The sequence below is a fragment of the Carcharodon carcharias genome, chromosome 15 (assembly GCF_017639515.1).
Source record: "Carcharodon carcharias isolate sCarCar2 chromosome 15, sCarCar2.pri, whole genome shotgun sequence".
Taxonomy (NCBI): domain Eukaryota; kingdom Metazoa; phylum Chordata; class Chondrichthyes; order Lamniformes; family Lamnidae; genus Carcharodon; species Carcharodon carcharias.
This window is the reverse complement of record NC_054481.1, coordinates 40874866-40892647: the sequence shown is the minus strand read 5'-3', so window position 1 is coordinate 40892647 and position 17782 is coordinate 40874866. Positions and strand designations below refer to the sequence as shown.

General features: G+C 42.6%; 1 protein-coding gene across 1 annotated transcript in view; it reads left to right on the top strand.

Moving 5' to 3' along the window:
* The window catches only part of rpusd1 (RNA pseudouridine synthase domain containing 1), a 40814-nt gene that overhangs the window by 280 nt on the left and 22752 nt on the right, over positions 1-17782 (top strand). Inside the window, exon 2 of the mRNA XM_041205823.1 lies at positions 8659-8865. Within this exon, the coding sequence (XP_041061757.1) occupies positions 8684-8865 (182 nt within the window). The 5' untranslated portion in view covers positions 8659-8683. The remainder of the gene's footprint in view (positions 1-8658; positions 8866-17782) is intronic.

The following is a 17782-nucleotide window of genomic DNA, read 5'->3' as shown; positions in this document are numbered from 1 at the left end:
GGATGCAGGGCAGCGCAGAGATCCTGGAGATCCTGGAGGGTTGTAGGAAGTACAATGTTGAGGAGGGATTTGAAAACAAGATGAGAACTTTAAAATCGAGGAGTTCCTGGACTGGCAGTCAGTGTCAGTCAGCAAGCAGTAGGATAAATGGGTGAACTGAAGTCAATGTGGTTTAAGATATGAACGGCAGAGTTTTGGATGAGCTCAGGTTTAGAGAGAGATTTGATTCTAACTAAGGGAGCACCGGCATAGTCGAGTCTAGAGGTAACAAACGCATTGCTGAAGATATCAGTAGCAGATGAGCTAAGGCAGGAGCGGAATGGAGTGGCATTATGGAGGTGGAAATATTTGTTCTCGGTGATGGAGAGGATATGGGGTCAGTAGATAGGCTCACGGTCCAGGTTGAAAACAATCCAGTTCAGTGGTAGACAGTGGCTGGGGACAGGAATCAAATCAATAGCTAGGGAATGGAGTTCATGACAGAGGGGGAAATGATGAAGGCTTCAACCTGCCCGTTGTTTAGTTGGAGAAAATTTCAGCTCATTCAGAACCGAATGACAGTGATGCATTCCTCTAAGCTCAAAAGCTGCACAGTATTTGAAATGTGCTGTTCAACAAGCAGGTTATGATTAAGCACCTTTCCCTTTAAAATGCATGCATGCTAAATGTTAATCTTAAAGGTACCATGCAGTTCAACAAGTTGGCTATGCCCACAAATAGAAGTTAGAAAGAACTTTGGATGTCTGACAAACAGTCAGACAATGCAGACATTGAAAGAATCAAGAGGTGGTAGTGAGGTAGAGCTGGGTGTTTGTTAGCATAAACGTGGAACCCTGCAATGATGCTGTCAAGGGACAGAATAAAGATGAGAAATAGGAGGGGGGCCAAGCACAGATCGTTGAGGGACAATAGAGGTGATGGAGCAGGGGCAGGAATAGAAGCCATTGCAGGAGATCCTCTGACTAGAACTAAATAAGCAAGAGTGAATTAAAACAATGTCAATCCAATTCAGCTGGATAGCAGAAAGATATTGCAGGAGAATTGTGTCACTCATTTCTAAGGCTGTAGAGAGGTAAAGAAAGATGAGGAGGGTAGTTTACCATGGTCACAGTCAACACCTTTGTGATTTTGATCAGAGCCGTTTCAGTGGTGTGGAAGGTGTGAGTGAGGCCTCATTGCAGGTAATGTATGTGTGTATGTGGATGTGCTGAGGTGCCAAAGAACAAAGAAAAGTACAGCTCAGGAACAGGCCCTTCGGCCCTTCAAGCCTGCGCCGATCATATTACCTGTCAACTAAAACATTTTGCATTTCGGGATCCATATCCCTCTATTCCCATCCTATTCATGTATTTGTCAAGCTGCCTCTTAAACACCACTATCGTACCTGCTTCCACCACCTCCTCTGGCAGCGAATTCCAGACACTCACTACCCTCTGTCCTAAAAAACTTGCCCCGCACATCTCTACAGTTTTCTCCTTTCACCTTAAATCTATGTCCCCTAGTAATTGACTCTTCCACCCTGGGAAAAAGCTTCTGACTATCTACTCTGTCCATGCCACTCATAATTTTGTAAACTTCTGTCAAGTCGCCCCTCAATCTCTGTCGCTCTTGTGAGAACAATCTGAGTTTCTCCAACCTCTCCTCATAGCTAATAACCTCCAGACCAGGCACCATTCTGGTAAACCTCCTCTGCACCCTCTCCAACGCCTCCATATCCTTCTGGTAATGTGGTGATCAGAATTGCACGCAATATTCCAAGTGTGGCCTAACCAAGGTTCTATATAGCTGCAGCATGACTTCCCAGCTTTTATACTCAATACCCCTGCCAATGAAGGCAAGCATGCCATATGCCCTCCTGACTACCTTATCCACCTGTGTTGCCACTTTCAGTGACCTGTGGACCTGTACACCCAGATCCCTCTGCCCGTCAATGTACTTAAGGGTTCTGCCATTTACTGTATAATTCCTGCCTGTATTAGACCTTCCAAAATGCATTACCTCGCATTTGTCCATATTAAACTCCATCTGCCATTTCTCCGCCCAAGTCTCCAACTGATCCGTGTCCCGTTGTATCATTTGACAATCCTCTTCACTATCTGCAACTCCTCCAACCTTAGTGTCGTCTGCAAACTTACTAATTAGCCCAGTTACATTTTCCTCCAAATCATTTATGTATACTACAAACAGCAAAGATCCCAGCATTGATCCCTGCGGAACTCCGCTAGTCACAGCTCTCCATTCAGAAAAGCACCCTTCCACTGCTACCCTCTGACTTCTGTGACCAAGCCAATTCTGTATCCATCTTGCCAGCTCACCTCTGATCTCGTGCGACTTTACCTTCTGTACCAGTCTACCATGAGGGACCTTGTCAAAGGCCTTACTGAAATCCATGCATAATAGCATCGTTGATCATCTTTGTCACTTCCTCGAAAAACTCGATCAAGTTAGTGAGACACGACCTCCCCTTCACAAAACCATGCTGCCTCTCACTAATACGTCATTTGCTTCCAAATGGTAGTAAATCCTGTCACGAAGAATCTTCTCCAATAATTTCCCTACCACTGACGTAAGGCTCACCGGCCTGTAATTTCCTGGATTATCCCTGTTACCCCTCTTAAACAATGGAATAACATTGGCCATTCTCCAGTCCTCTGGGACCTCACCCATAGCCGTGAGGATTCAAAGATTTCTGTCAAGGCCCCAGTAATCTCGTCCCTTGCCTCCCTCAATACTCTGTGATAGATCCCATCTGGCCCTGGGGACTTATCCGCCTTAATATTCTTCAAGATGCCTAACACCTCCTCTTTTGGTGTTTTTAGTTACTGTTTGTTATTTATATAATGAACAGATTGTATTTTATACCACTGCCATTTTAGTACAAAGGGTTCTTATAACAGCCACTCTCTCTATGCTTCCATTGATTATACTGTACATCACTTGCATCAGAAACCTGGAGTCTGTCGAAGAATGGGCATTGTTGGTTGTCTTTCTACTTAATAAAATGAGGCCACTGTCCTAGGGCCAAGTCTTTCCTGCAAACTGCATTTTTAATACACCGCAAAAGAAATATAAATGTCTGATTGAGGCCAACTAAAATTTTTTAACACTATTTGAAAAACAGTGCATGCATTATAAAGCCTAATTATCATATAAAGATGCTTTTTCTGATCCCCCCCTCTCCAATTATAATATATTGGGGCCAAATTTGGAGGAAACATGACCCTTACTAATGGTGCATCTGTATTGTGAACCATTGTTAATGTGCAGAAATGCAGATTATGGAGTGGGCAACTTAAGCTGTGATGTGTGCCTTACCACAATTTCTTGCCACTTTTGCGCTGTTCCAGAGTCCCTCACCAGAAAAGTTGAACAGCTAATTATCAATGCAGCACTGAATTTGCAAAATTAATGTTAGTATGATTACCACAGTTACTTAGGCCGTTACAGAATGGCACTGGAGGGCTTGGAATCAGTAATGTATTTAATCACTCAGTAGGCTGACTGAGGGTAACATCTTTAATGACTTGTTCTAGGCATTTCAATTGAATCTTAATTATGACCTTAAACTTCAATTACGTAATCAAATAAGTGTTTTGACATCCAGGCTTGTACTGATTTTCCTTGACTGATATTTTTCTATGAATGTTTATTGAGTTTGTTGCTAAGTATGGCTTGCACCCAGTAATGAAACCTGGCTTGGGGTTGCATGCATTCAGGGAGGAAGACAGAAACAGGCATTTAAGGAGGGTATTATTTCTTACTGATTGTAGAGTTGTGGTAAAGTGAATAAGAAGAGAAACAGCAGCAACAATCAAGACTATCCCAGTTTTTTATACTGTTCTGATAAATGTTGCTATATTAGAGATATTCTTACAAAAAACATTTGCTGAGAAAAAGGCTTACAAGTGATAAATTCCTGTTAACTCAAAGCCTTCTAACCGTGGCACAGATCTCCTGCATGCTTGTTAAGTGACAAGCACAGATAGAAGTACATCAGACTTGCCACACAGCTACAACTATCTTTTATTAGTCTTGTTGGATGGTCTATACTTGCAACTTTGGGTGGATTTTTACAGCCCTTTTGCAGCGGGCAGGGGTGGGGAGGTGGGGCGTAATATGTGGTGAGCCGTTCAAAAGTCCATTTACTTCTGTGGGACCGTAAAATCCCACTGGTGGAAAAGTCCGCCCATTGACTTCTCTGTCCTCTCCACATGCTGCCTGATCTGCTGATTCTTTGCAGCATTTTCCATCATTTCAGCATTCCAGCACCTACAATTTTGTGCTTTTTGCCTTTTTGTTTGTTTTTTCCCCCAATTTGACAACTTGTTCTAATTCGCCAATTGATGGAGAACAAGTGAATTTTTTTATTCATTCATGGGAAATGGATGTCACTAGTAAGGTCATTGTTTATTGATCATCCTTAATTGCTCTTGAGAAGGTGATGATGATTGGTCTTGAATACAACTGAGAGGTTTGCTGGGCCATTTCAGAGGGCAGTTAAGAGTTAACCACATTTCTGTGGGGCTGGAATCACATATAGGCCAGACCGGGTAAGATTTCCTTTCCTGAAGGACCTTAGGGAACCAGATGGGTTTCTATAACAAACCAGTAGCTTCATGGTCACCATTATTGTTACTAACTTTTTATTCTAGATTTATCTTATTAATTGAATTTAAATTTCCCAGCTTCCGTAGTTGGACTTGAACTCACATGCTCCATATCATTAGCCCAGGCCTCTAGATTACTAGTCCAGTAATATACCCACTGTGCTACCATATGCGTACTGACATGATAAATATGATCAATGGTTAGGGCAGAAATGCTCAGATGGTATTCATCATCTACTGAATAACACTGCAGTCAGTTGAGATGTTATGCCAGCACCTCTGCACCTGCCAGTCTGACACCGTACTGCCAAGGGCAGCAAATGGGGAAGGAAGCTGAATCAATTTTTTTCTTAATCATTCATGGGATGTGGGCATCACTGGTTAGGCCAACATTTATTGCACATCTCTAATTGCCCTTGAAAAGGTAGTGGTGAGCTGTCTTCTTGAACCACTGCAGTCCATGTGGTGTAGGTACATCCACAGTGCTGTTAGGGAGGAAGTTCCAGGATTTTGTCCCAGTGACAGTGAAGGAATGGTGATATGGTTCCAAGCTGGAGGATGGCGAGTGCCTTGGAGGGGAACTTCCAGGTGGTGGTGTTCCCATCTAACTGCTGCCCTTGTCCTTCTAGATGTTAGAGGTCACGGATTTAGAAGGTGCTGTTGAAGGAGCTTTGGTGAGTTGCTGCAATGCATCTGGTAGATAGTACACACTGCTGCCACTGTGTGTTGGTGGTGCAGGAAGTAAATGCTTAATATGGTGGATGGATGGATGGCGTTCTAATCAAGTGGGCTGCTTTGTCCTGGATGGTGTCAAGCTTCATGAGTGTTGCACCCATGCAAATGGGGAGTATTCCATCACACTCCTGACTTATGCCTTGTAGATGGTGGTCAGGCTTTGGGGAGTCAGGAGGTGAGTTACTTTCTACAGAATTCCAAACCTCTGACCTGCCCTCATAGCCACAGTATTTATATGGTTGACCCAGTTCAGTTTCTGGTCAATGGTAACCTCCGGGATGTTGATAGTGGGGGATCCAGCAATGGCGTTGTCATTGAATGTTAAGGAAAGATGGTTAGATTCTTTCTTTTTGGAGAAGATAGTTGCCTGGCACTTGTGTAGTGTGAACATTACTCGTCACTAATCAGTCCAAGCCTGAATATTGTCGAAGTCTTTCTGCATATGGACACGGACTGCTTCAGAACCCTTCCATCAGTTGAACCTGCCTTATCCATCGGTGATTATTATTATGTTATTACGTGTGTGGTAGTATAGTGACTATATAAGACTACTAACTCAGTGGCCTGGACTCATGATCTGGAGTAGATTAGTTCAAATCTCACCACGACAGTGCCAAATTTAAATTCAGTTAACTAAATAAATCTGGAATAGGTGCCATTTATATCCATGGAGTGTTTCAGATTAGAGTAGACACACACAGCTGATTCTAAAGGTGCTTACAAGGCTTGTTTGAACATACTGGAATAGGAGGAGGTCATTACAAAAATGACATACAGCTTAGCTAGCTCTGCTGTTTTGTTGCATACCTACCTACTAGTCATCCAAGTGCCTTCAGAAGTTAGACTTGTAAATAGGTCTCAACTGGGCCAGAGCTTATTTTGTTAACCCATATTTGAGGTTTTTCTAGCTTATAGAAAATGGAGCAAAAAGCAACTAACAAAAGAATAATAAGAAAATAATAATTAAAAAAATAACTATACTTATTAGGTGAAACAGCATGGTTCACCTTTGGAACAACTACTGTATATTAGAGTCAGATGTTGGCCAACAGGTACATACTGGGCTGAATGGGTGAATTATGTTGGAGTGCTAAAATACACTGATGAGCAAGGATTCATGCTCCTGACTCACTACTTGGTGGATCCCCATCATGGGGTGATGTCAGGTAGGAAACAGCTACTTCGCAGGAAGAGAGCAATTTTCAGTCCAGGCCGCTATCACCCAGATCCCTTTAGCTGATTACTGAGTGACATTAGCAAAGATTGTTAGGACCAGATTGCTGGCCTTCTTAACTGACTAGGGAATAGTGTTACAAATGGAGAGACCAAAAATACAACAAATGGAGCAGGAAAAAAAATCTCTTAAACCTTCCTCCCAAAAATATACAGGATTGGAGGTCTGCAAACATTGTACCATTGTTTAAAAAGAGTGCGAGGGATAGTTAAAATAATTATAGGCCGGTCAGTCTGACTTCGGTGTTTGGAAGATTATTATAATCAATTCTGAGAGCCTGAATAAGCTATCATTTAGAAAAGCACGGATTAATCAGGGATAGTCAGCATGGTTTTGTTAAGGGAAAGTCGTGTCTTACTAACTTGATTGAATTTTTTGAGGAAGTATTAAGGAGGATTGAGGAAGTATTAAGGAGGATTGATGAGGGTAGTATTGTGGATGTTGGCTACATGGATTTTAGTAAGGTATTTGACAAGGTCCCACATGGCAGACTGGTCAGAGAAGTAAAAGGTCATGGGATGCAGGGGAATGTGGCGAGTTGGATCCAACATTGTCTCAGTGACAGAAAACAAAGGGTAATGATCAGTGGACATTTTAGCGGCTGGAAAGCGGTTTCCAATGGCATTTTACAGGGCTCAGTGTTGGGTCCCCTGCTGTTTGTGCTATATAATAATAATTTAGACTTAAATGTGGGAGGCATGATTGGGAAACTTGCAGATGACACAAAAATCGGCCTGATAGTTGATAGTGAAGAGGCTAGCTGTAGACTCCAGAATGGATATCAATGATTTGGTTGAGTGAGCAGAAAACTGGTAAATGGAATTCAACCTGAAGAAGTGTGAGGTTATGCATTTTAGGAGGGTAAACAAAGCAAGGGAATACTCATTAAAAGGGAGGATATTGAGAGAGGTAGAGGAAGTGAGAGGCCTTGGAGTGCATGTCCACAGGTCACTGAAGGTGACAGGATAGGTTGATAAGGTGGCAAAGAAAGCATATGGAATGCTTTCCTTTATTGGATAAGGTATAGAATACAAAAGCAGGGATGTAATGCTGGAACAGTATAAAACAATGGCATTTTATGTACAATTCTGGTCAGACATTACAGGAAGGACATAATTTGCTCTGGAGCGAATACAAAAGAGATTTACAAGATTGTTGCCAGGGCTGGAAAATTGCAGCTGAGGAAAGACTGGGTAGGTTGGGGTTGTTTTCCTTAGAACACTGGAGGCTGAGGGGTGACTTGCTTGAGGCGTACAAAATTATGAAGGGTCTAGACTGGACAGGGAAGACTTGCTTCCCCTAGCAGAGAGGTCAGTTACCAGCAGGCACAGATTTGTGAGTCCTCAAAAGGCAGTGGAAGCAAAGTCTTTGAATATTTTAAGGCAGATGGATTCTTGATTAACAAGGGGGTGAAATGTTATTGGGGGTAGATGGAGGGTTAAAATCAGTTCAGCCATGATCTTATTGAATGGTGGAGCAGGCTCAAAGAGCCAAGTGGCCTACTCTCGCTCCTAATCCATACGTTCGTATGTGTCTGGAATTTGCTGCCCGGATTGTTGGTTGAGCCAGAAAGCCTCAACTCATTTAAAAGGGACCTGGATCTCCACCTGAAGTGCTGTAACCTGCAAGGCTATGGACCGGGTGCTGGAAGTGGGATTAGAATGGGCAGCTGGTTGTTTTTTCAGCCAGTGCAGACATGATGAGCTGAATGGCCTCTTTGTTTGCCATAACTTTTCTATGGTTCTACTGAGCTGTTCTCTTCCTCTTCCCCCAGCACAAAGGCAGCACCAGATTTAAGCTATTCCAATGTTAAAGTTAACAGAAATAAAAACAGAAAATGCTGGAAATACTCAGCAGATCAGGCAGCATCTTTAGAGAGAGGAACAAAAGAGTTCATGTTTTTGTCATGTTTCTCTCTCCACAGAGGCTGCCTTACCTGCTGTGTATTTCCAGCATTTTCTGTTTATTTTATTTCAGATTTCCAATGTCCGCAGCATTTTCCTTTTGTGTTAAAGTTAACAGTCCCCTTGCATTAAAGTAGTGGAGCCATGTGGTAATCTTCAATTCTCTGTCTTTCCTTAGGACTGATGCTGCATGGCGTGGTGATATGGAGACTGCCAGCATAGACAACCTGTGTATTCTATACCAAAGCACAGATTTCTTGGTGGTGAACAAGCACTGGGATATTCGCATTGATAGTAAGATGTGGTATGAAAAGCTGACTGTTCAGTCTCAGCTAAAGCACCAGTTTCCTGAGCTTGTTGACCCAGATACTTACTATGGCTTTAGGTGAGTACTTTATGTCCACTTTGTATCATGACACCAGGGTTTACCCTGAATTTGTCCAACTGAGGGAGCTTAGAGAAACTGACATTTATGTAGCAATTCATGGGACACTGGCACCAGTACTCAGGAAAGAGAGAGCTGTTCCGTTGGGATGGGCTGCATTTAAACCGGACTGTGATCAGTGTCCTGGTGAATTGTATAACTAGGAACTAGGACTGTGTATAGGGCTTTAAACTAACACATGGGGGGAGGGTGGTGGAGGTGCAGGGAGGGAAGAAATTTCAGGTGAAGGGAGACTTAGAAATCCAAAGAGAAAAGTTGGGGCAACAGAACAGTGTAGCAAACAGAGTGGGATAGGCGGGGACAGAGTTTAACAGTAATTTTGCATCAGTGACTAAGGTTCATGCATGGATTAATAGTAAAAAAAATGCAATTAAAGGCTCTTTATCTGAATGTGTGAAGCATCCACAATGACATAGATGACTTAGTGGCACAAATAGAGGTAAATGATTTAGATCGAATCACCATTAAAGACATGGTTACAAGGTGGCCAAGGTTGGGAAATAAATATTCCAGGGTACACAATGCTTCAAAAAGACAACAGAATGGTAAGGAGGAGGGGTAGCCCTGATAGTAAAGGATGACATAAGGAACTTTAGTGAGGAAGGATCTTGGCTCAGAAAATCATAAAGTAGAATCAGTCTAGGTGGAGATGAGGAATATCAAAAGTCAGAAAATGCTGGTGGGAGTGTTTATAAACCCCTTGACAATAGTTATACTGTTGGACAGAGCATTAAAAAAGAAATTCTTGGGGCATGTAACAAAGGCAATATAATAATTGTGGGGTTTTTAATCTTCATTTGGACTGGACCAATCAAATTGGCAAGGGTGCTCTAGAAGGTGAATTTGTAGAATATTTTCATGACACAATCTTGGAGTAATGCATTGTGGAATCAACTGGGCTTAAAGATGTTTTACAACTGGTACTATGTAATTGAGGAAGGGTGAATTAGTAACCTCATAGTAAAAGATCTGCTGGGAACTAGTGATCTGTAATGCAATTAAATTCCATGCTCAGTTTGAAAGCAACATACTCCAATCACGAACCAGAATCTTAAACTTAACAATGCCGATTACATAGGTATGAGGGGAGAACTGGCTATGGTTGATTGGGTAGATAGAGTAAATGTATGGTTGTAAATAAACAGTGGGAAACATTTAAAGAAACAATTCAAAATTTTCAACAAAAATATATTCAATTGAAAAACAAACACTCAGCAAGAAAGATCCATCTGTAGCTTACTGAGGAAGTTAAGGATACTATTAGATTAAAATAAAGGTTTATAAGGTTTGTAACAGGAAGGAGGGGGAGTGGTTTAATTTAAACAGCCCTAATTTCTCCTCTCACCATCCATCCGCAAACAGAAAGGTGTTTTTGATTTTTGATTTCCCTCTCAATATGTGGTGGCGTATTTTCCCAACCAGTCAGTTTTGGTATGATCCAATTCTCTATTAATAACCCCACAACACACCCGAGAATGGGTGAACTAAATGGGTTAGTTTACTTTTATACACACTCAATGGGGTGTCGCTACATAACCCCGGTACATTGATACAATAAAAGAGGGATAAGAGAAAGAAAGAGCACAGGGCAAAGACCATAGACAGAATAAGAATTATTGTTTCACTTGAGTCCAGAGTCCAGAATCAAAAGTCCAATGGTGTATCATTTCACAGGGCTTAGCAGGCTGAAGCTGATGATGGGTAATTCACTTTTCCAGTAGCAATGACTTCCATGATGGTAGTCTACATTCCAGGTAGAGATGATTTAGTCTTGTAGGCGTTAGTACAAAAGTTCAGAACTTCCAGTAGAAAACAGTGTAGGTGGGAAACCAGGTATTCAAAATCCTAGACAGAGCCCTTTCTCTGCTATTGCCTGTTATATGAAAAATGGCACTCTGCCCTTTTCAAAGCAAATTACAGGTTCTAGCAGCTTGGGGGGTGGAGGAAGATGTGTCATGTGACACGACTCCCATTTCTCCACCTTGTGTTAGACAAAGGATGTATATCCCTTGTCTGGATTCTTGAGAGGGTTAATGTTTCACCCATTAATAAGTTCAACAGAGGTTTCAGGGTCCTTTTGTCTTTACAGACTGATCATCTCCATTGGCCAGGGCCATGCCTTAAAAATGTAAAGGGCCTTTGTACATTTCCTTGGGATTTGATCTCTGCAGTCACAGGGGGGCATTCACACCTCTATAGAGATAACGAGGTTGCTGCTGTTCTGAAGGCCAGAAATTCCTTTTGTGTGAGTCATAGCCAGTGATGACTTCAGGGCCACCAAAAAGTAGATCAAAAGGGAAGTAGTAGTATATGAGAGTAAACTAGCTGGATTGTAGATTGTAAGAGCTCTTACAAACATAAAAAGTAAGAGAGCAGCTAAAATAAACATAGCAGAGACAGGAGAAATTATTATGGGAATGAGGAAATAACAGAGACATTGAACAAATATGGGCAGGTTAAGTGAGTGGGCAACAAGATGGCAGATGGAGTGTAATGCAGGGAAGTGTGAAGTTATTCATTTGGTTGTAAGAATAGAAAAGCAGAATATTTTTTAAAAGGTGTGAAACTTGTAAATGTTAATGTTCAGAAGGACTTGGGTGTGCTCGTACAATGGGCATAGAAAATTAACATGTAGGTATTGCAAGCAATTAGGAAGGTAAATGGCATCTTGGCCTTTATTGAAAGGGGAATGGAGTACAAGAATAAAGAAGTTTTGCTACAATTGTACAGGGTGGGAAGGATGACCAACTCTGGGTGAAACAATTATGGGACACTTTGCCTTGACAGGGTGGCAAGACAATGGCAGCAGCCAAGGGTTGGAGGGGCGGTGGCGATGGCTGGCGAAACCAGGGACCTGGGGTAGAAGGGCACTGTACAGACTCAAACTTGAGCCACCAGTGTACTGTGGCCAGAGCAGGCACAAAACAAACAGCGTGACTTTCAATTGACTTTTGGCTGCTCTCCAAATTTTCTTGTCTTGCTTGCAACGATGCTCGCCATTGGAGGAATTGGAAAATCCTTCCAAAAGTCTGTAGAACTGTAGAGAGGGCAAAAATCCAGGACACAACGTGTCCCGGGAAGTGGGTCGAAAAGTACAGGACAGTCCCAGAAAATTCAGGACGGTTGGTCACTCTGGACCTTGGTGAGACCACACCTGGAGTACTGTGTGAATTTTGGTCTCCATGTTTAAGTAAAGATAAACTTACATTGGAGGCAGTACAGTGAACATTCACTCGATTGGTCCCTGCAATGAGGGTGTTGTCCTGTGATGAGAGGCTGAGTAAATTGGACCTATATTTTATGGAGTTTAGAAAAATGAGAGGCGATCTCTTTGAAACATACAAGACTCCGAAATGGGCCTGACAGGGTAGACAATGAGATTGTTTCCTCTGGTTGGGGAATCGAGAGCATGGGGGCACCGTCTCAGGTTAAGGGATTGACCATTTAGGACTGAGATGAGGAGAAATTTTGTCGTTCACAGGGTTAGAAATGTAGAAAACAGGAGCAGGAGTAGGTCATTCTGCCCATTGAGCCTGCTCTGTCATTCAATATGATAATGGCTGATCCTCTATCTCAATGCCATACTCCTGTGCTCCCCCCATACCACTTGGCGCCTTTCGAGTCCAGAAATCTATCTATTTCTTTCTTAAATATAATCAGTGACTTGGCCTCCACAGCCTTTTGTGGTTGAAAATCCCACAGGTTCACCACCCTCTGAGTGATGAAGTTTCTCCTTATCTCAATTCTAAATGGCCTAACCCGTGTCCTGTGACTGTGACCCCTTGTCCGAGACACACCCTTGGCCAAATGAAACATCATCCCTGCATCCAGTCTGTCCAGCTCTGTCAGAATTTTATACGCTTCATGAGATCCCCTCCCATTCTTCTAAATTCCATTGAGTACAGGCCTTGTCGACCCAGTCTCTCCTCATATGACAACCCTGCCATCCCAGAAATCAGTTTGGTGAACCTTCGCTGCACTCCCTCTAAGGCAAGTATATCCTTTCTTAGGTAAGGAGACCAAAACTGCAAACAATACTTGGTCTCACTAAGGCCCTGGACAGCTGCAGTAAGACACCCTTGCTCCTGTACTCAAGTCCTCTTGCAGTGAAGGCCAACATACAATTTACCTTTTTAACTGCTTACTGAACAAGAACACCCAGATCCCTTTGTACATCAACATTTCCCAATCTAACACCATTTAAATAATACTCTGCCATTCTGTTTTTCCTACCGAAATGGATAACTTCACACTTACCACGTTATACTGCATTTGCCATGTATTTGCCCACTCACTCAACTTGTCTAATTGCCATGAAACCTCACAATATCCTCCTCACCACTCACATTCCCACCAAGTTTCATGTCATCAGCAAACTTGGAAATATTACATTTGGTTCCCACATCCAAATCATTGATATAGATTGTGAGTAGCAGGGGCCCAAGCACTGATCCCTGCAGTACCCCACTAGTCACTGCCTACCACTCTAAAAATACCCATTTATTCCCACTTTCTGTTTTCTGTCTGCTAATCAATTCTCAATCCATGCCAATATATCATCCCCAATCCCATGTGCCATCATTTTACACACTAAGCTCTTATGTGAGCCTTTATCAAAAGCTTTCTGAAAATCCAAATGCACTTATCTATTTTGCTAGTTACATCCTCAAAAAACTCCAGTCGGTTTGTCAAACATGATTTCCCTTTCATAAATCCCCGTTGATATTTTCTAAGTGTCCTGTTATCACACCCTTTATAATAGAGTCTAGCATTTTCTCTACTATTGATGTTAGGTTAACTGGTCTGTAGTTCCCTATTTTCTCCTTCCTTCCTTTTTTTAAATAGTGGGGTTACATTTGCCATTCTCCAAACTGCCGGGACTGTTCCAAAATCTACTGAATTTTGGAAGATGAGATCCAATGCATCCACTGTTTCCATGGCCACCTCCTGGGATGTAGATTTTCAGGCCCTGGGGATATATTGGCTTTCAGTCCCATTAATTTCTCCAGCACTCTTTTTATAGTAACACTAATTTCTTTCAATGCCTCCTTCTCACTAGACCCTTGGTTCCCTATCATTTCTGGGAAGTTATTTGTGTCTTCCTCTGTGAAGAGAGAACTAAAGTCATTGTTTAATTGCACTACCATTTCCTTGTTCCCTATTATAAATTCTCTTGTTTTGGATTGTAAGAGACCTACATTTGTCCTCAACAAGCTTTGTTTTTTTATATACTTATAGAAGCTTTCACAGTCTGCTTTTATGTTCCTTGCAAGTTTATTCTCATACTCTACTTTTCCCTTCTTAATCAATCTCTTGGTCCCCCTTTGCTGAATTCTAAACTGCTCCCAATCCTCAGGCTTGCTACTTTTTCTAGCAACTTTATATGACTCCTGTTTGGATCTAGTACTATCCTTAATTTCTATTGTTAGCCATGGGTAGGCAGCTTTCCTATTGTGTTTTTGTGCCAGAAAGAAATATATAACTGTTGCAATGCATACATTCGTTCCTTAAATATTAGCCATTGCCTATCCACCTTTTAATGAAGTTCCCCAATATATCTTAGCCAACTCATGCCTCGTACCTTCATAGTTTCCTTTGTTTCAATTTGGGTTGTAAATCTTTGGATTTCTCTACCCCAGAAGGTTGTGAATATTCCACTGTTGACTATATTTAAGGCTGGCACAGACAGATATTTGGTCTTTCAATGAACCAAGGGATATGGGGAGTGGTGGAGGGAATTGGATTTGAAGCTCAAGATCAACCATGAATTGCAGAGCAGTCTAGACAGGCTATACGGCCCATTCCTGGTCCTATCCTTTGTGCTCTTGTGTGTTCTTTCACAATTTCAAGATGCTCCCAAAGCGCTTTGCAGCCCAATGCAGTAATTTGCTGATGCATAATCACTCATGTAATATAAGAAATGCAGCAGCATTTGTAATTTGCACATTAGTATGGTCACACAAAGGGCAATGTGACAATGACTAGATAATCTGTTTTTTAGCATGTTGAATGAGAGATAATTATTGGCCTGGACTCTGCAAAGAACTCCCCTAATCTTCTTCAGATAATGCCATGGGATCGTTAACTTCCTCCTGAGAAGGTAGATGGGGCCTCGGTTTCATCCGACAGTGGCATTCCCTCAGCGCTGGACTGAAGTGTCAATTTGTAATTTATGCTCAAGCCTTTGAAATAAGTCTTGAACTCATAGCCTTCTGACCCAGAGGCACAAGTGATACCAACTGATCTACAGCTGGAGGACGGATGACAATATTGAAACTACTGCATGCATACAAGATTGCATTAAGTTTCCTGCCTCAGATCCACTCCAATTTTGAGGGGAAGTCAGAAACTCATTTGTTTAAAAAAAGCTGTTTCTGAGGCTGGGATGTTCTGGCCCCACCGTGGATGCGGCGAGCCATTCAAATCTCCATTAACTTCAGGAGACTGGAAGATCCCATCAGCGGGAGGGGCTGGAAAATTCCGGCTCGAAATTATAACCTGCTAGTGAAATCATGGGAGCACAGTTTTTGTGTGATTTCAGGGAAGGTGAAAAGCAGACTTTTCCCAGTCTTTTACTCAAAGAGAAGCTTCAGTCCCTGGAGTGTAGAAATCACACTGCTGACCCATATCCCCAGTCAATATGCAGTCACAACAAAATGGCAGTGGCTCTCGTTTTCTGATGGCTGTTGTTGTCTAGGGTGCTGGATACAGTTTGGTAGGCTTGAAGAAGTCTTCATAGTCGTGGGCCAGGATTTTCTGACCCCATCGTGATAGGACCCGCCACAAGAGATTTGGCGGCCCAGCCAAAAGTCCATTGAATTTCGGCAGGACCAGATGATCCTGACAATGTGTGGGGCCAGAAAATCCCACCAATACAAGGTTAACTGCAAGTCTTTATTGACTCTTAAAACTATTTACAAATGTACAGTAAAGGGTACAAGCTAGGAGCTGTCTCTGGTACACATGGCTCTGTTCAACACTAGACTGACCCTGGGTGTGGCTGATGTGCTATGTTGCGTCACTGTGTGGGTGATACTGTACTCAGCCCCACATTAACCCTACATGTACCAGACTCTTATCATATACCTTCTTCCAAGTCTTTATCCAATGCATTTCAAGTGATTATAATTTACCTTATGTCTTACATTGTTATTACTATCCTACATTTGCATTGTCATTACTACATTATCACTACCACATCTCCCCCCTTCAAGTTCTTGAATTCAAAGGTTCAGGTGGTCTGTTGGCCATATAACCCTTGCATATCTTATTCACAGTACTATAGGACGAGTGGTAGGTTCTGTTGCTGCTGGTTCTTCCTGTAGGTTTGGAGGTTTTTCTGGCATCTGTTCCTCAATATCTCTCCATTGCATAAAGGGCACAGGCAGTCTAGGGATGAGGAAGAGACTCCTCCTTCTGTTTCTCCTGACTGTGCCCTCTGCAGTGTTTAATCCAGACCTTGTCACCCTTATGTAATAATGGCAAGTGTCAAGTACAATACCTTCTATTGTAGGTGGAAGCTTGCTTCTGCCTGTAAGACTGCTCTCTTGCTTGGATATCCTGGTAATCAACTCTGGTATGAGTTTTTTTTAGCTGGATTGGAAGTTGTGTGTGGAGTTTCCTGCCCATCAGGAATTCAGATGGTGACAGCCGCATTGTAAAATGGTGGACCTATATGTGAGCAGTGCTGTGGGGAAGTCTTTGTTCATTTTTAGGAGGGCTTTTACTGTATGGACTCCTGTTTCAGCCTCCCCATTTGACTGTGGGTATCTCAGGGAACTGGTGAGGTGGTGGAAGCCAGATATGGCAGTGAAATGCGCAAAGTACTTGTTTGAAAACTGTGGCCTTTATTGGACGCAATCCTGTCCAGGATGCTGTGGCTCATGAACATCTCTTTTAGTGCCTTAATTACGGCCTCTGTGGTAGTCTTGTATAGTTGCTTCACCTCAAACCATCTGAAGAAGTAGTCCACCACTATAAGGAATGATTTGCTGTTGAAGACGAACACATCAACGCTCAGCCTCTCCCAAGACCTGGTAGGGATTATCTTTGGTCCTGCCTGTGCAATGCACGCATCTGGCAATTTGCAATGGTGTCTTCTGTTGCCTTGGAAATGCCTGGCCACCAGACAGCGGATTGGGCCTGTGCCTTGCACTTGGTGATGCCCTGGTGTATTTTTTGAAGGACCTCTGACCACAGGGAGATTGGGATGACCAGCCGCTCATTGTAGACCAGGAGGTCATCTTTTTAATTGTAAAGTGCTTTTGTTGTCCAAACCAGGTTTTCATGGTCCTCCTGTTCGATCTTTGCTGATGCCTTTCTTGTTGGCTGTATCTGCAGATGTGGGCACACACTTCATCGTGTATTTGTTCCTGAAAGATCTGTTAGTGTTTACTTGTGGTCCTTGGCAGGCATCTCCTTGTCAATTGGGAATATGCTTCCAGTTGTTCAATGAGAATGACATCCTGTTTTGTCGGGAGGCCTGTTGTGGGCTCTGGAAAGTGGTGTCTGCTGTTCTCTGGTTTTTACATTGGACGTATCCCGTCTCATAGGCGAACCTCCTGAGGTGCAGGCAAAGCCTCTGGATTCTGGGAGGCATCTTTGCTAGCTCCTTTTCATCCAATAAGGAGACTAGTAGCTTGTGGTTCATTTTGATTGTAACCTTGAGGCTGATGATATAATCTGAAAACTCGCATGCCATCTCGTTCAGCTGCTGCTGCACCTGCTTCATGAGCGGATGGGGGATCTTATGTGGTGTGAATAGGCACATGGATTTAGCATCTCCTCTCAGTGTGATTCTGTATTCATTTTCCAGTCGCCCCACTCCTGTGAAAAGTTTCGGGAACACACTTGCACA